The sequence below is a fragment of the Canis lupus genome, chromosome 5 (genome assembly GCF_003254725.2).
Source record: "Canis lupus dingo isolate Sandy chromosome 5, ASM325472v2, whole genome shotgun sequence".
In the NCBI taxonomy this organism is placed as follows: Eukaryota; Metazoa; Chordata; class Mammalia; order Carnivora; family Canidae; genus Canis; species Canis lupus.
Genome location: NC_064247.1, coordinates 42,365,602 through 42,384,310, shown reverse-complemented (window position 1 = coordinate 42,384,310; position 18,709 = coordinate 42,365,602). Strand labels below are relative to the sequence as shown.

Genomic DNA, 18,709 nt, shown 5'->3' with positions numbered 1-18,709 from the left:
AAGGGGCTCTTTTTAATTGGGAGCTGTCGATGCAAGATTCAATTCCCTGAAGTTTGGTTACTGCCTGGGGAATGAGGAGGACCTGATATAGCCCTTGAGGGCAGTCTTTGTTCTTTAGCGATTCCAAATTAGAAGAATGGGAGAGAGTTGAAATGTTAGTTTGGAGAGTCATAGCCAAATTTTTTGCAAAAACTAGAATTCAGGAGCCAGTCCAGGTTATGTACAGGTATAGAGGAAAACCTCAAAGACCATTACAGCCTAGAATCTCGTATCTACAAAGATACAAACACAGTTATTCTCTTTATAGTTATTCCCATTTTTTAAAAAGATAGTCACAGTAAAATTACTGTGTATTAAACTTAGCCTAGTTTCTTTCTTTCTTTCTTTGTTTTCTTTTTTTTTTTTTCCTTTCTTTGTTTTCTAACTTAGTCTAGTTTTATAAGTGCAGCAAGAATCATTTGACCATATAAGTTCTTTTGAAAACTACTTTGCTGGAACCTTATATAAGGAATCTCAGATTGAACTCTTCTCTGAGGCCAGGAAGCCAAGCCAAGACTTGCCATTAAATTTTAGCTGTAGTACCTATAGTTTGAGTGAATTTCTCTCTTAAAAGTTTCCCCAAAATATTCTGAGGTACATAGGCCTGCCAGGAATCCTGTGAGCAAGGTACCAGCCCAATTTTTCCAAGCAGTTCCTTAAAGATATTTGGTCATATCTGAGTCTATGCATATCTCTAAAATAGGACGTTCAGGTCAAAGCCTTGGTAATATAGCTAGTGTTTCCAGTTGTGTCCTGTTACAAGGAGAACAGATTTTTATTGAACTTAATACAAATAACTAAGCATATTGCCATGAAAATAATACCCAAGAGCTTATGAATTCTAGAGGGATCAGTTAGGGAGAAAAAGTAAGTAAATGTTTCATCTTTGTTTACAAACGTATGCCCTACCAAATAGCTGTAGGTCATAATCACTTAAGTGAAAATGTTTCCCTAAATCTAGAAAAGCAAAAACACTAAGGAACTAGCAGTATTTCTAACAAAAGGTCATGTAAAATTATAATCATCCTCAGTTCATTCAGTCCCATGTAATTAATACTTGTTCTCCTTGAATCCAGTTTTTCCATTAGTTCTGGAAGTTCTTCCCACTTAGTTTTATGGTTTAAAGTTATTAGAAATCTTTGCTTGTTGGTGCACATGGATGGCTCAGTTGGTTAAGCGTCCAACTCAATTTTAGCTCAGGTCGTGATCGCAGGGTTGTGAGATCAAGCCCCATCTTGGGTTCCATGCTGGGCATAGAGTCTGCTTAAGATGCCCTCCCTCCTTCCCTCCCTCTCCCCCCCTCCCGCCCTCTGTGTGTGTGTGTGTGTGTGTGTGTCTTTGCCCCTACTCCTTTATTTCTCTTCCTCTCTTTAAAAAAAAAAAATGGAAAGTGCGAAACCTTTACTTGTCAAAGTCTTTTCCCTGAACACTTCTGCAAAAGCATCAGAGTAAAACAATAACTCTGTAAGTGACAAGACTTAAAAATGCCCATAGTTAAAGATCAGATGAGAGGTTACTATAATGAAAATAACAGGGAAATATAGTGATTTGTGATATTTTAGTATTTTAAGATAACTGAAATTATGACTGATAACATTATATCAGGGCATATCAGAACCTAAGAAACTTTAGCATCACTTATATGATAATGCTGCCCGTGTAATGTAACATAACAAGCCTAATTAGTGAATATCTCTCTCTTACGAGGAGAGAGAACAGATCTTTTACAGTTTCCTGGAATCCTCTGAAAAAATCCCAAAGTTACTTCTAGGTCAAGAAGACTTCATTTAGGATTACATTTTGAGGAAGTTTGTCAAAATATCAAAAGGCTTTAAGATACTTGGTTACACAGGATCTGAGATTACTGTGAAACAATACTCAGTTATCATTTAGCCAGCGTGACAGTTACAGACTTTATAGGCAAATACAGAAAGTATTTTACCTAATTGTAAAAACAATTAGGCTCTTTTAAAAACACCTAGGCTCTTTTAATAGAGGAGATTCATTTTCTTCAGTAATCAAAGACTTGATAAAGACAACATGAAACACAGGAAATGATTTTGATAAGACAGAATCCTTTTTTCTCAGCAGATTATATATAAAGTAAAGAAAAACCTGTCATAGTCTCTTAATAATAGCAGACTGAGAAAATATTGTCCTTTTAACAGAAAAAAACAAATAATAATAATACCATACCACCTTAACTTTTGATGTTAAAATTCATCTTTTTTGGGGATCCCTGGGTGGCTCAGCGATTTAGCACCTGCCTTCGGCCCAGGGCGTGATCCTGGAGACCCGGGATCGAGTCCCACATCGAGCTCCCTGCATGGAGCCTGCTTCTCCCTCTGCCTGTGTCTCTGCCTCTCTCTCTCTGTCTGTGTCTCTCATGAATAAATAAAAATCTTTAAAAAAAAATTCATCTTTTTTTTTTTTTTAACTCAAGTTCATTTTAATATTAACCATTTGACCAGGCACAAACTTTTCCCAAGATTCCCTTTTCACGAACCTTCTCCAGTTTTTTTTACATTCTGATTTTGTCCTGTTTTTTTCTTTTTTTCATTCACAATTACCAGTCTCACTTTAGGGCAAAATCACTTTCTTCTCCCTCAACAAAAATGGATCTTCATTCCTCATATTTTCTTTTACCAAGAACACACATCCTACATATATTAGAATTTCTAACCCTTAAAAACCTTAGTGTCTTGTGAAAATAAAGCGGTAAACAATTGTGAGCTGTCTTGTGTTAGCATTCATGGCTTGGTGAATTAATGACTACATTTTGTATCTTCTGGAAACATGCTTTCTCATCATAGATTTTTCAGTGTAGCACAAAACGTTTACTAATAGACCCAAATATCTTTATTTTCTTTATATAATAAAGTAGGTAAACGTATGTTCAGTAATTAATATTTAAGTATTTTATTTGGAGATGATCTAGGTATTTAATTTAGTAAAACTTTTTTTTTTTTTTAAGATTTTATTTATTTGAGAGAGAAGAGAAAGCAAAAGAGAGAGCACGAGCAGGGAGAGGGACAGAGGCAGAGAGAGAGAAGCAGAGTCTGCTGAGCAGAGAGCCCAATGCGGGGCTCGATCCCGGGACCCCAGGATCATGACCTGAGGTGGAGGTAGACACTTAACTGACTGAGCCACCCAGGAACCCTTTAATTTAGTAAAACTCTTTAAAAATTTTTTTACCAAAAAGATTTGGGGAAACCATTTAAGTAGACATTCCAAAAATATGATTATTGCTGAAAAGTTCACCTAAAAATGCATATATTACTTACATATGTCTAATTTATAGATCATTTGTGTTTCAACTACCCATGAAAGCTTTGTGAAACATTTGGACAAAGTCAGCTGTCATCTTACTCTATGTTTCCCATTGACAAAGTTTATAACAGAGACACTATGAGCTTATTTGACTAGTAAACTCAGAATAAAAGTTGTAGGTATAAACTATAGTTTATGTCAGTAACTCTAAAGACATGTCTATTTTAACTAAACTAACAAATCAGAATTAATACTGAATATTTTCCTAGACCACATGTACCTGAAAACATTAGGTTACTTTCTATTTTTAGAATGTTATATATATTCAAATGTATGAATATGCATGTAATTCATGTAAGCACTTTATTTTCTTGAAGCCAATTAAATAGAGCTCTTTTATAAATTAATTCTGGCAGTACCATCCATAGGTTAAAAATACACCCCTACCTTACAGCTTCCATTCTAAAATTTTAGCCACGGACAGATAAAATAACTAGTTCTAAGTTGGATCCATGTTGTGTTTCTGGCAGATGAAATAAGTGTACCTGGTCAGATGGCTAAAGCTTTTTAATGATATTTGTGGAGAAGACACTTAGGATTTTTCATTTACCCTTGTTCCAATAACCTTTCCCTCTTTATTTTTTCTGGGATAGAATTTCGTCCCTGACGTTATTTCAAAGAGATGGCCTAGATAAGAGATCCTAGAGAGGACCAGGTGGAACATTCCCATCAGAGACACAGGAAACAAATGTAAATGCTTCCAAGAAACACTTTTCCTAAGGCCAACATTTTCACAATACTTAGAAGCCTTTGAGACCTATAGAGGTGGTTTTGGTATTGGTAAAAAAGAGATGGACTGCAAATTGTTTCTGGAGCCAGATTTCTGGTCTTGTGAATATTTATAAGATGTGGACAGTTGCTTTAATTCCTCAAAGAATTGGGGAATTTGCAGCTTAAAGGAGACCATAAGTACCTATCCAACTTCATTATCCTCAGTTTACTTCTTAATGTCAGAGAGGAGCTTTCCAACTGAGATGGAAGTCAAAAGATTTCTGTGTTCTGGATTTAGAACTGTTTGTCTTTGGAATGTTTTAATAAATCCTTTCACAGAGGCTTCAGATGCTTTTCTTCTGGGCACATAGTTTCATTTTAGCTTAGGGAAGAAGGCCTAAAAAAACTTCCTATCAGACTGATTATCAGCTTCCAGTTTGGCCAGCTTCTGACCACAGAGCCATTTAAAAACTCTTTTTAAGTATCTTGTCAGTTTTCAGCCAGAACATACAGCACATGTTTCTGGCAGTATTGAAAAACCCCCCTTTCAATGTAAAAGGGAACTAAAAGAAGTGGGTATAAAAGGATACTGCTTTCCAAAGATCCAGAGTTACTTTTTTTTTTTTTTTAATATTATTCATTCATGAGAGACACAGACAGAGGCAGAGACATAGGCAGAGACAAGAGAAGCAGGCTCCATGCAAGGAGCCTGATGCAGGACTAGACCCTCAACCACTGAGTCACACAGGTATTCCCAGAGTTACTCTCAAAGATAGGCAAAAGAAAGAAACAGCAACCTGCAGATCCCATTCAGGCAGACAACCAAACCAGTTCTTAGAGCACAAAACATGACAAGAAGGCAGTAGGTGCCTCAGAGAGAAAGGATCAAGAACCAATGGATTTGGAAAGAAAGGGAGAATGTGAAATTTTATTTTTGTCTCTTGACTGGGCATTACAGATGGAGATTCAGGAGAGCTGACTCTGGTATGAATTCTCACTTTTCTCTGTCTTCTGCCTGTTTTCCCAGCATCCCTTCTGTAGCCTCTGGTAGCTACCAAAATTCAAGGTTTTTCGTTAATTTTAGTTTTCGTTTTCCTCGGCTGTTTAAAAAAATAATAGCAGTTTACCAGAAAACTTTCAGAGTCCTACCAACTCTGGGAGGAGACCATATGGGGGCTTCCTTCAAAGGAAGATAATGGGGGCATTCAAATTAGTGTTGAGTTTATCCAAAACGTTTGAGGACAAAATTTTTTCTAATGGCCCGGTTGGATACAAGTGATACACTGGGGATCCCTGGGTGGTGCAGCGGTTTGGAGCCTGCCTTTGGCCCAGGGCGCGATCCTGGAGACCCGGGATCGAAATCCACGTCGGGCTCCCGGTGCATGGAGCCTGCTTCTCCCTCTGCCTGTGTCTCTGCCTCTCTCTCTCTCTCTCTCTCTCTCTCTCTCTGTGACTATCATAAATAAATAAAAATTAAAAAAAAAATAAGTGATACACTGATTTGTGAGCCAGTGTTTTGATGTTGGCCACCTACGAGGATGTTATGGGGGAGACCTGGGTGTTGTTTTAGATATCTTTTATGTCTTTAATTTTTCATTGGCCTTTGCAGTAAAACTTTCAATGAAACTGTTTTGGAATCCTGAAGCCTTTGAAAGCTTCTGCATACCAACTAAAATAGGCACGCTATTCTGTTTGTTTGATTTAGGAACCCTGGCTTTTAGTGCACTTCTTAAATAAGTGATCTTGTCTAATTGGAATATTCCCATATTAGCCATCGTAATGCTGTTATCTTTAGTAAGATTTTGCATTTTTGTAGATATCTATAGCTTCTGGGACTATAGTTCTTAGCCATAAAATTAAGTAGGTGTGCTGGAAGTTGGTGTGCTCAACTCTGGAATTTAAAGATCCCATTTCTTCTAGCTAAGCCTTTGAGTCTCCCAGAGCCAAATTAATACCTAAAGGGATATGCTGCTGGGTTGGAAATTGTGTGGCAGGTGACCCTGTGTCACAGCAGTGTCCATTCCGTGACCAGCTTATCCTGACACAGGACTCTCAGAGTTAGGTGGCAGACACTAAGAGATCTTTAAGTGCTTAGCCTGTGCCCACCAATTTCATAGCTTTTGGCTTCTGAGATTCTCATTAGCGATAGCCTTTACCTTGTGTACACGTTAGTGTACCAGCAGTAACTGTGATGCTCCCAACCAGTAGAAAGCTTTGTGTGCACCAACAGCAATTCTCAGTGTGGAACTGAGGTGGGGAAAGTACTGAACCAGCAGACCCCAAAGAATGGGAACTGTGGACTGGGATTCCCATCAAATGCAGAATTGCAGACTGAACCATCGGAAGTCCCCAATGGGGAATCTGGGGACTGAACTGAGGATTGGGGTTCCAGTCAAATGGAATATTACAAACTGAACTAGCCACGGTTCCCAGCATGGTCTAGTCAAGTGGGGGACCACAAAAAGCCTATTAGGTCGGGAGCTCAACACAAAGAGAGCAGAGCTCAGAACCATGAGGAATTTCCTGTGGCCCTCAGAAATGGCAAGAAAGACAGAGAACACCAACAATTCACAGGTACTACAGTTAGCTATGTTTCTCATTGTCCTCAGAGCTGTCTGAAGTTTCCTTCAGGTCCCACCACTGCCACCAAATCTGTAAAATAAAATTCAACTGAGTAAATTTTGAAGATACTGGCTTTATTCAGTGATTCCGCATCCCATCTAGCAGACAGAAAGGAGCTCTGAGGAGCTATACAAAAATGAAAGACTTTTAGAGGCAGAAGGGAGTGGGACAAGGAAATTACTGGCAAAAAGGGCATTGTTTTGGGCAAGGTCACCTTCCCTTGGGGGACAGCAAGGGTTCTGTCAAGCAGATCACTTCACTAGTGCTGACCAGGTAATTCCAAATTGACTGGTTTAAGATTCCACTCCTGGGAGAGCTTGAAACTGTAATTTAGATATTAAGTCTCAGTTTGGTGAGTGGGCTTAGCACGAGTGACTCCATTCGGGGCCTTGTTACGCTTTGTCCAAGTCTCAGGCCCCCACGGTGGGTGGCCCCCAGGGGTGAGGAAGACTCAGCATCTGCCCACATGCCCCACCTGGTCTCTCTGCCCTCAGCCACCATGGTGACTCCTTGTAACTTCGGGGACAAGGATGATCTCCCCTTCTCAGTAATCACCTTGGGTTTTTGTTTCTTTAATTCTTTGGATAATTTTTGATTTAGCATTATTTGATTTTAACAAGCAGTCCCTTTCTGTTTATTCATTTTCCAGCCTTATTTTCTTTCAGGTCTTGCCCCTCTCCGCCTTCTCCTGCTGTGTCGCTGTGTGACGTTACTCGCCCTTCCTTCGCCTGCTTCGCTCCCATCTCAGCTCCGTGTCCAGCCGTAAATGGCCTGATGATGCCCCGGCCTTTTCACACGAAATCAACTTGCTTTGTTTTTGTTTTAATTTGGTTTTTGATTCTTTTTACTGTGGCAGAAACGATGTTAATTCATGGGCCTTTCTCTTGCTAAATTTTGGATGCCCTGGGGTGGGGGCTGCATCATGATCTGCTGAGGAATGCAGGGAGGATGGAGGCTGTCCCCCTTCCAGGTGGTGGTGGTTGCCTTCTGATCATGTCTGTGGCTTAGGAGAGGATGCCAGGCGATGAGCTGTGTGATTGCTGAGTGTGTCAACAGACCATGCAAGAGCCTCTGGTATGGGAGGCAGAGGGAAAGGACAGGCCTGGGGGAAGGGATGGCCCTTGGCCCTGAGCTGCTGCCAGCCCCTGCATGGCTTCCCCCTCCACGGTGATGGGACAGAGAGCTTGGGGAGGAGTGTCCGGTGAACCATCCCAGTGTGCCATGTGCACAGCCTACATGCCCTGCAAAACGGGAGGCCCAGGAAAGGCCAGGATGGACCAGGCATGGCAGTGTTGGCTGAAGGAACTCCTCTGTGACTCAAGACCAAGCCCACCTCAGGCTGTGGGGTGGGGGTGGGGGGCTGTCTCCCCCTCAGCAGCCTTGTGTCCTCTCTTGCAGGAGGTCCCAGGTCATTGAGAAATTTGAGGCCTTGGACATTGAGAAGGCAGAGCACATGGAGACTAACTCATCATCTGGGCCTTCACCATCCAGTGACACTCGCCAGGGCCGCAGTGAGAAGAGGGCGTTTCCTAGGAAACGGGTGAGCCTCTGGGGTCTGGGGCCAGCGCTGAGGCACAGGCGGTGCCACATGCGGCCACAGGGACCTGGTGGGCGTATGGCCTCACCCCTTCTCACAGCGCCCCCCTCCCCAAACACACACCTGGACCCACTGCCGCCGAGTTCCCCATTCTTGTTTCCTGGTTGTCTGCTCGTGCCTCTCCTCCCTTCCAGTGAGTGGCTTTCTTGAGGGCGAGGACTGTCTTCTGCATCTTCCTGTCGGAACTTCATCCATTTCTGCTAAAGGCTAGTCTGGCAAGCCTTAGATCCCAGGTTGTAGCTAGAGCTGCTCTCTTTCTCTCTGAGGCAGCCCAGCCACGAGGCTGAGCACCTTCCTTCCTCTTTCTTTCAAGTGGTGGCCATCACCCTCGCTCCTCTTAGTCCAGGGGAAGATCCCTCTTCTGAATCCTCCTCCTCCTCCCCAGGCAGCCCCCTCACCTCTTGTGACCCTGCTGTGTTCGAATGTTGCATCTTCATCTCCCTCCCCACCTTCTCTCTGGACTCATGAGGTGCTCTGCTGCTGGCTGGCACAGAGCCCAGAGCTCTTCTGTCTGTGACCCCAAGAAGCCAGGGGGCAGGGGTAGGACCAGAGAGTGATGGTGAGAAATGCTTCTGAAAGAAAAGGCTGTTCCAACAACTAGAGTGTGTTTTTGAACTCGCCGCATGAAGCGAGAGGCGCTGGACGAGGAGTACCGGGATGCCAGCTCCTGTCCCAGTGTTGGCCCAGACTTGGCCATGGGAGCCCAGACAAAGTGCTCTTGTCCTCGCCCAGGAACAGTCTTGACCATCCCACAGCTCCAGGTGCTGGTCTCCCTGCTCCCCGCCTAAGTTCACTGGCTTGTACTGACTGGCGGCTGCTCTCTGCCACAGGATCTCCCCAACGAAGCCCCCACAGCTCCTCTCCCGGACACCTCGGCCACCCCCATGTCTCCACACCGAAGAGCCAAGTCACTGGATAGGAGGTCCACGGAGTCCTCCCTGACGGTGAGCCCAGGCGCCCGCGCACCGAAGCCTGGAGACGCTGCTCCTGCCGCTTCTGTCACTTGGGGTCACTGTCTGCTTATGTCCGTGCGTCTGTGCTGGCTGTCCCCTCTGCACCGGCCTTTGCGTCTGTGCGTGGGAAGCAGATGCTGTGTTTCTTTCCCCTTTTGGACTCTACGTGGGCATCCTGAGCTCTGAAGTCCCCAATAGAGGAAGCCATTTGGCCAAGGCAGCAAAATCCTGACTTTGAGGAGCCAGGTCCACAGCAGGGAACCTTTGTTCTTGTTTTGGGTGTTTGTGTCAGTGACATTTTGATCACTGGGCTCCTCTCTTGCTAGGAGCCCTTGCCTTGTTCATGGTGTTTCACTGCAAAAGGAGAAGGGCCTTTGCCCTTGGTCCTTTGAGCTGCAGTGGAGGTGTAGTCGGTGCATGGTGAGACAGGACCATTGCTCCCTCGGGGAGCTGAGAGTGGCAGGCCAAAGGCCCTGGGAGTGAAGGACAGCTACTCACATGGTGACCCAGGGCTCCTCTTTGTTCTGTCCTCAGCTTTCTGAGAAGCCCAAAGTCAGAGCCACTTCTACCCCTGGGATATGGAGCCACCAAACACACACTGACATGACCCTGAACAAGGATAGGTGGGCTTCTTACCTGGAGGAAATTTGATTTTTCCTTGAATCTGGATTTGGCTTGGAGGTTTGGAGCAGAGATTCCCAGAACGTGTGTGGCTGGAGGTGGTCCTGCCACCATATTCCTGTTCCCATAACTCCCTCCTGGTTTTCTAATATGGAAAGACATCACAGCCTGTTTCTGGTCAGGATAGCTATAGGAGAGTAGAGAGCAAGCACATGGGGTGAGGGGAAGGATGATCCACATTTCTGTAGGCACTGGCTTTGCAGGTGTCCAGGAGTGAAACACAAGCAAGGCCCCACTGGGCTGCAGGTGGTCCTCAAGTGCTTCCTCCCGCGACTCCTCAGACCCAGGTACCTTGGTGCAGGAGAGCCCGGTAGGGACAGCACCCCTGCTTTCCTGTCAGCTGTCCAGAGTTTGCATCTTGCAGGGAAATGGAGACTGAACCTCATCCTGTTTGATATGTGACCTCAGGGCCTCAGCAGGCTTGCTGCTGCATCTTTGCTCAACACCGTACGTGGGCCTTGCTCTTCAGTCTTCCTCTCTGTCTTCCATGGCTTCTGTGAGAACTTCTGATTTCTTCTTTTAGCACTCACCACAGATTTTCCCCTTCATGGCAAACACTAAATGCCTCTCCCTCTGGGCTGTTCTGTGCTTCTGGGCAGCCCCACTGCTGCTGCTCACGGGGCATTGGGGCCTTGCCTTCCTTCCCTATCAGCCCACCGAGCCTGGCATCTCCTCCCTCGAAGACACATAAGTCTGCGGAATATTTGTGGGCAGGTGGAGAAACCCCTTTTTCTGCTGCCCACCTCATCTGGACAGAGATGCCTGCCCCTCAGTCATACTTTTCCCACAACTGGGATATCAGTGTGCTTTCTTCTAATCTGTTCTTTTTTTCTCCCTTTCTTAGCCTGACCTGCTGAATTTCAAGAAAGGCTGGCTAACCAAGCAGTATGAGGACAGCCAGGTGAGCATGCAGGGCTGCTGTGGCAATGGGCAGCAGGTACAAAGTCTACCTGGCCTTGTCCCCAGTGGGTTTGGGAACACTGATTCAGTCCCCCACATCCAGCATGGCCTCTCCTCTGGTGGACCAGGACTGAGGCCGAGACCTCCGTCTCATCAGGGAACTGGAGGTGCACCGCCTCCCCCACCCTCAGTTCTACAGTGGGGAGTGGGGACCTCTGGAGAAGATTGTCCTCCTACACCCCGCAGGGATCTCAGCCTCAGGCCAGGGAAGCATCCTACAATGTTAACTTTCTACTTGGTACTCTTTCCTAAATGTTCCTGGGGAGCCCAGGATTCTCAGGGACAGGAGATGCCTCTGGTTGTATGATTGACTTATGGTTGCTCACAAGGCAGGCCAAGTGGACAGCAGCTGAGGGTTGCTAGACTATCAGAGACTCCAGCTCAGCCACAGTCCTGAGAGAAGCCAGTGTGGTACATTCTTGCCATCACACTCCAACAGGAAGAGCGATTTGCAGCTGAACTTACTAGCCCCACCTTGACCCTGCTTGGGGCTGGAAGGCCAGGCCTACAGGAAGGCACGGAGAGGAGCCTGCTAGTTCTTACTGAGAGGCCCCCAAACCCCACCCTCCTGAGCTCCTCCTGTTTCCTGACTGACTGTGCCGAAACATCCTCTTTTTCTCTCTCCTCCATATCAATCCCCTTGGCCTTTCCTGAAGACTCAAGTCTCCCTCCTTGCTACTCACAGTGAAGACTTGGGAATCTGGCTGGCTGGTTTGCTCCTGCTGGCTGCAGGTGGGCGCGCCTCTCTGGTTAGCCAGCCAGTGGCTGTGGCTCACAGGTAGCCACCTAAGGATGGAGATGCTGTTTTCACAGCCACCTTTCAGCTCGGAGGGCTCAGCCCCCTGTCTGCAGCCTCTGAAGTTGAGACTGAGGACTGCGAAGCACTTTTCACCAGCCACACCACTGTGGGTTACAGAGAGCTCATAGCCTGTGGCCCACCCCAGCTCTCCATGCTGCCTTGTCACGGGGGAGCCGCAGCTTTAGCAAGTGCCCTGAGGTCATGTGCGCATGGCTGCCTGTGGCCTGAGCAGAGTCCTGTGTGTGTCTGCCACTCGTGGGAGGGGCTGCCTGCCCTCTGCTTTTCCTGCGCTCTGGGAGGTGCCCCCAGGACTCTGGCTGTGGATTGCCTTAGAGCAGTAAATGTGCTGCATGGTCATTGAGTCTGCTTTCTCCTTTCCCTTTTAGTGGAAGAAACACTGGTTTGTCCTTGCTGATCAAAGTCTGAGATACTACAGGGATTCGGCAGCTGAGGAGGTGAGTGTCTTGTCTTCTTTCCTAATTGTGGAGATGGGTCCGGGTGGCCACAGGAGCCCCAGGCTCTCAGCCACTGCTTCTCCGGGCTCAAGTCCCCTTCTGTCTGTCAACTGGTGTCCAAGTTGCTGTCTTGGGTTTCCAGGTCTAGATTGGTGGGAAGTCTGAGCATAGTGTGACCAGTTTCTGATCTCGTGACTGATTCTTCCTGAAACGTTGGGCTATTTTGAGGCCCTACTTTAGGCGGGGTGTGTGTTTCAGTGGCTTCTCTTTTCTCCGTTCTTTGAAAAACACTGAAAGATGTCTTAATTTAAAAGGATGAGCAGTTTTGTTTTTTCAACAAAGATTTCATAGAGAATTGAGTCTCTTGAAGAAACGGAAGTAAATCTTGTCCTTTGTCTTTTGGACAAAGATGGGATGTGGCAAATGAATTTAGTTGGCCCAATTGACTATCTTGATTCCATGGTTGAAGACCAACCAGAAGGGGCTCTTTTTTCTTCACCTACAAAAATACCATCTCTTTTGAGCAATTTGGCAAGTCTGTGTTCCTACCTTTTCCCTTGCATTCCACTCCAGGAATCCTTCATATATATTTCCACATACAGGAAAAGATCTTTGCCCAAGGTTAGTCATTCCTCCGCTTTTGTAATAGCAGAAGATTGGCAAGAATCTAAATATTGGTCATTAAAGACTGGTTATATATATTTACATACCTGAACGTGAAAAAAGGGAAGTTCTGTAGGGACTTCAGTGGAAAGATGTTAGAGATTCAAGGTAGATGAGAATACTGTGGGCAGCAGGTCCCTGGTGCTGCCTGAAGTCAGGCAACACGGAGCGTGTGTGGTTGGTAGTGGGTGCGTAGACCAGCAGTTCTCCAAGTGTAGTCTGTGGATGCCTAGAGACCATTTCAGGGGGCTGGTACACTCAAAACTTGTTATACAATTAAAATGCCATTTAAAGTCTCAGTTCTTGAATACTCATCTTTCTATATTCTGTGATTCAAAATCAACAGTGAGCGTAAGTCACGTTTACTGTGTACCAGAGTATGATGGATGCCTCATGGGCAAGCACTTATGCCCCATCCACACTGCCAGCCGAACTGGTGGCTTCTCCTCATGCAATACTGTCTGCACTTAAAAGAGTAACACAGAGACAAACTGCTTGCTCACTTTGACTGTTTGGCAGACACTTTCTTAAAGAACCAAATGAGTCTGTCCCTTCAAAGAAAACAACAGACAGTTCATTGCCAATGATATAATTTGAGCTTTCAAGCAAAATTGGAGCTTTGAAATATTTGTATTCCCCATCAGAAATTTGACAGTTTCCCTTTACTTACAGACTGTCCTGATGACTAGGTGCTAATACTAACATGTTTTGAGCTCATGTAATGAAATATGTCAACTTGTAGAGGATAACGCATAACCTCATGTCTTCCAAATGACCGGTACATAGTTAGAAGGTCACGCATGGGTACAGGTCCATTCAGAGGGCAGTGAAAACCGTGCATTTTAATATAACAGTATAGAAAGTCCCTTGACAGGATTTCAGATTCCACTTTGCAGTTAACCTTTAAGAACGTACACCTTTTCCCAGTGTATGTAAATCAGACCTTCATTGCTGTACCCCTTCAACTTCTACAGTGACGTATGTCAGTTATTCCCCAATGAAACTGGATAAAAGAAAGAAATGACTACTAAAGTGTCTTCCTTTTCCAGTGTCGATCTATGTAAGGCTGGAATATCTTCATGTACAGTAACCCCTGACAAACAGAGATGCTAGAGGTGCCATCCCCTTGCGCAGATAAAAACCTGCATGTAACTTTTGACTCCCTCAAAACTGAACCAGGAGCCTACTGTTGATTACAAGCCTTAACAACAGCACAAACAGTTGATTAACACATTTGCATGTTACATGTATCGTATACTGTATTCTTACCATAAAGCAAGCTAGAGAAAAGAAAAGGCCATTAAGAAAATCATAAGGAAGAGAAAATACACTTACAGTACCATACTACATTAAAAAAAAAAAAAAACATGTACAACTGGACCCACACAATTCAAAACCATAGTATTCAAGGGTCAACCATACATCATTCAAAATGACATACTAAACAAGTTGAATCTAGCAACAGATATGAGAATCCAACTGTCCTTGGAAGCCAAGCATTTAAAGATTTGTAAAAATCCCTTGCTGACTTTTAAAAATATTTTTTGGTTTATTTGTGTTCTTTTTTTTTTTTTTTTTAGATTTTATTTATTTATTCATGAGAGAGAGAGAGAAAGGCAGAGACACAGGCAGAGGGAGAAGCAGGCTCCAGGCAGGGAGCCCAACGTGGGACTCGATCCCAGGTTTCCGGAGAGAGAGAGAGGCAGAGACACAGGCAGAGGGAGAAGCAGGCTCCATACAGGGAGCCCAATGTGGGACTCAATCCCGGTTTTCCAGGATCACACCCTGGGCTGAAGGTGGCGTTAAACCGCTGGACCACCAGGGCTGCCCTATTTGTGTTCTTAAATGAGCAAATATGTTTACTTTTTTCTAGTTTATTTCTGATATGCTAAATATCATGAATAGGTAAAACCCACATAAATGAAAACTCTTTGGAACCCTCAATTTTTAAGACTAAAAGAGTTCCACCATCACGTCTGCCAACCCCTGGCATGAGATATCTTTGGCAGGAAACACAGGGACATGGCATTGATGCTTCCAGGTAGCATAGGATAGGCAGCATCTTCACTTGTCAGTGTATATACCCACTAAAAATAAAGCTAACATGGAAATTCACTTGTCTAGGTGTTGACTTTTACTTTCTCAATCTCCTAAGATCCTCTCATTTCTCTCTGTAGGCGGCTGACTTGGACGGGGAAATTGACTTGTCTACGTGTTACGATGTCACAGAGTATCCAGTCCAGAGAAACTATGGCTTTCAGATACATGTGAGCCTGGGGTGGAGTTCGGAGACAGGCTTGGTGTGGAGGTGGGGGACATGGGCTTGACCCACGGGGACATTTTTCCAAAAACCTGACGTCCTGGTTCGGGGACACTTGTAGGCAAGCCTGACCTCTCTCACGGGCTTGGTCAGCACTTGGTCTTTGCTGTCATCGCTGGTACCTTGACCTGTGCCTTCCTCTGTCCCTAGCACCTCATCCCAACCCCAGTTTGTGATCTCAACAACAGAATGAGGCATTAGCATCTTTCTTCTCAATTCCATTTAGAAGTTTTCTATTACTGAAGGTCTTTGTCTTCCCTTTTTCTTTAAAGTGCTGGCAGTTGGGAAGGACATGGGATATAAGAAATAAGAATAGAAGTGTTAGTGAAGCCTCAAATACTAGGGTTTTACTCATTTATTCTTTCATTTGGGCGTGCGTTCATCCACATACAAGTCTTTTCCTCCCACAGTCTTGTGAGGGACTCAGGAGCGCAAGGCATTGCCCCCCCCCCCGCCCCCGAAAAGAAGATGATCAGAAAAATGAAATGGTTCTCCTTGGCTGTTTCATTAAAGCTGGTGGCTCAAGCTACCTGGAGACAGGCAGGCTCAAGGTTAGGGCATAGTCCTCAACTGCTGCATCTATCATTCTGACACCCAACTGCAAGGTCAAGGGGTACCCAAAACTGCCCTTAGGGCTTAACAGGCCAGAGTGACTCACTGAACACAAAAAAGCACTAAACTTAACAATTATAGTTTCACTGTAGCAAAAGGATGCAAATCAGAACAAGGCAGAGGAACAGACAGGGAGAATTGTACTGGCAGGGCCCTAAACACAAACCTTCCAAGTCTCTGGGGTTGCATTACCCTCTTGGGAGATGTATGGCAGTACCCAGAGCTTCCAGCCCAAGAAGCTCACCCAAGCCAGTGTCCAGAGTTTTGGTTTTGGTTTTGGTTTTTTAAGGTTTTATTTATTTATTCATGAGAGACACAGAGAGGCAGAGACAGGGAGAGGGAGAAGCAGGCTCCCTGTAAGGAGCCTGACAGGGGCCTCAGTACCAGAAGCCCAAAGGCAGATGCTCCACCACTGAGCCACCCAGGTGTCCCATGTCCAGAGTTTTGTTGAAGCTTTGTGACTATTGATTGAGTTACTGTTCATGTAGTCAAATACAGTTTCCAGCCCTCTGCCAGAGCTCAGCTGATTTCACATATCCCAGAGCCCCCACCCTGAATAATAGGGATTCCCAGGTTACTTCCCAGGATCTGGGACAAAGGCCAAACCTCTCTTTGGGCAAAGCTAATTCTTCCCTCACAGGGGCCTTGGGAGTGCATGCTAATGATCAGCCTGACAGAACTGCCGCCTGGGACTCGTTTTCTCACAGGGAGCTAGGACTCCAGTTGGGTTGCCTTTAACAGGGTCTTACCTTTAGATCTTTGGGTCTAGAAACTCAGTATTTCTGGACTGAGAGTATATCAGACATGTTGGGACTAACTTGTAGTAACCAAGCCCAGAGGAGACCAAGGTTCAGACCCAAAGGCCAGTGAGTTTATTACAAGGAGAAATGCACGCAGCAGCCCAGCAGGCAACTGGTCATGGTATTCCCTCCATGCAGGGCAACTGCGTGGACACCAAGTCCTAGTTGGAGGTTGTACTGATGGCCTGGCATCAGGGCCAGGGCATGAACTGTGGATCTCGGTGGCCTGTGGTGCCCTGCTGTGATGCTCTTATGCCTTTGTGCCTGCAGGAGGAATAGACATGCTTGATAAGCCAACATGTCAGCTTTGGAGACAGTGGTGAATTCTGGTTTTGCAGGCCCATGCTGAGCCCCACACCTTCACCCCTGCCTCTCCATTTTAAAGAGCAGATCTCCCTGAGTAGGGCATCCTGGGGGTAACAAGTGTTTTATCATTAACTCAGTACCTGTCACGGAGCATATTACAACTTCATTGTTCTAGGGCTGCTTTCTGTGTGATGAGGCCGTGGCCAGAACCACGCAGGTGCTGGTTTCTCTCTAAGAACTCACTTGCTCTCTTGGTCACAAAGTCATTTCTGAGTCACCTATGCTCCCTAGCTGATCTCAGCTGCCAGTCGGACCCCTCTTCACTTTACCCTGGGCGGGGCACTGTGAGCTTCTCTCTAGTTCTAATGCTTTTCCATGAGCCCCATGGACTCAGAGTTGTAAGCCAGAAGAGACTGATTTCACTGCGGGAGAGTGGGTCCCAGGAGGGGCTCAGCCTGGACCACTAAGGAGCTTTAGGATCTTGTGAGGCAAGGCTGGAGGACTGAGTTTGCGGTGTCCTTGTCTAGCACCCACAAGATAGCTGAGTGCAGAAGCCAGTAGAAGGTGGCAAAATGGGAGCCTTGCATGCCGGGTCCGTAATTGGTCTTGTCCTGAGGTTGGTGGAAGCACTGCCATGTGCTGGATGACACGAGACAGCTGTGCCTTAGTAAGACACATCCAGAAGGACCCACAGTACACTTAGAAAGGAGGGGAAGGTAGAGGCAGAAGGCCAAGCAATGAGGGGCAAAGAAACTGGTGAGAGCTGCCATGCTGGAAGAGCACCTGGGATGTGGCTCTGGCCAGGTGAGGGAGAAGCCAGGTGTGAAGTCTCACACCCCAGAGCATGGTGAGCTTGTGCTGAAGTGGGGCAGCAGAGGCAGCTTCTGACAGGAGGGGAGCCTCTGGAGCTCTGGCCTGTGGTGTGTTTGAGGCTCCAGTAGACTCCCTGGGAACATTAGACACACAGTCACAAGCATGGAGTCTGTTGGGAAAGAGCTCTCTGCAGGTGAGAGATGAGCTCATGGGAAAGAATGTACAGGTTGCTGAGGTCAGACTACAGAAATACCCACAGTGGAGTGGGGGGAAGCAGAGGACCCAGGGACATGGGGAGGGCCAGGGCACAAGGGGCTGGTGCTTCAGAGAGCCCTAGGGCAGTACCCCTGCCCCTGGCTTGCACAGAGGGGAAAGCGATGATGGAGAGATGAGCTGGGAAGTGGGCTGTGGACCAACTCGACTGGGAGTGCCGGCGGGGGCCTGAGGCAGATGATGAGGTCCGGTCCAAGCTGCACTTTGCATCATGCTTGGCCAGCACATGGTCTCTTATATTTTACCCCTGGCCGTGCCAGGGCCCATCCCAAGACCATTTTGGTGATTTTGTCTTCCCGTCAGCTGACTAGCCGACATGTCTTACAGGTCCATTGGTCAGTAGCTGGGGCAGCCTAAAGAACAGTAGTGACACCTTACTTCTGTGACACCTGAGTGTCATGCCCCTCCCCGTCTTGGGAGGTGCCTGGCAGCATGCCTCAGCAACACAAGGATTGCATTCCAGAGGCCTTTCTGCTCATTGGCCTTGCTGCCCATCTCAGCCCCCATATGGCTCCCCTCTCCTCTTGTCCACCTGGTGTCATCACATAGCGAGACTCCTCTCCCTCAGCCACCACCAGCATGCTCCTCCATCTCACTCGTCCCACCAGGTCACCTAGGTCAGGGGTAGGGGGCCCAGGGATTATCCTAGAAGCACCCCCCCCCACCTTGGCTCCCATATCCTATTAATGAGGGACTGCATACCACCTCCTTCACTGCCCCAGAACCTCCTTATTCTCTGTCACTGTGCTAAGTCTAACTACACCTGCCCTGGCAG

At 46.2% G+C, this 18,709-nt stretch overlaps 1 protein-coding gene across 13 annotated transcripts in view; it reads left to right on the top strand.

Annotated features, from left to right (window-relative positions):
* Positions 1-18,709, top strand: part of LOC112647230 (myosin phosphatase Rho interacting protein) — a 148,665-nt gene that overhangs the window by 102,289 nt on the left and 27,667 nt on the right. For 7 of the 13 annotated variants that reach the window (XM_025428106.3, XM_049109506.1, XM_035716920.2 and 4 more), the window contains 5 exons: positions 8,101-8,242; positions 9,130-9,243; positions 10,778-10,834; positions 12,079-12,147; positions 14,988-15,077. In XM_025428106.3, coding sequence (XP_025283891.1) covers positions 8,101-8,242; positions 9,130-9,243; positions 10,778-10,834; positions 12,079-12,147; positions 14,988-15,077 — 472 coding nt within the window. The remainder of the gene's footprint in view (positions 1-8,100; positions 8,243-9,129; positions 9,244-10,777; positions 10,835-12,078; positions 12,148-14,987; positions 15,078-18,709) is intronic. The other 6 variants (XM_035716926.2, XM_049109509.1, XM_049109507.1 and 3 more) reach the window with 5 other exon arrangements.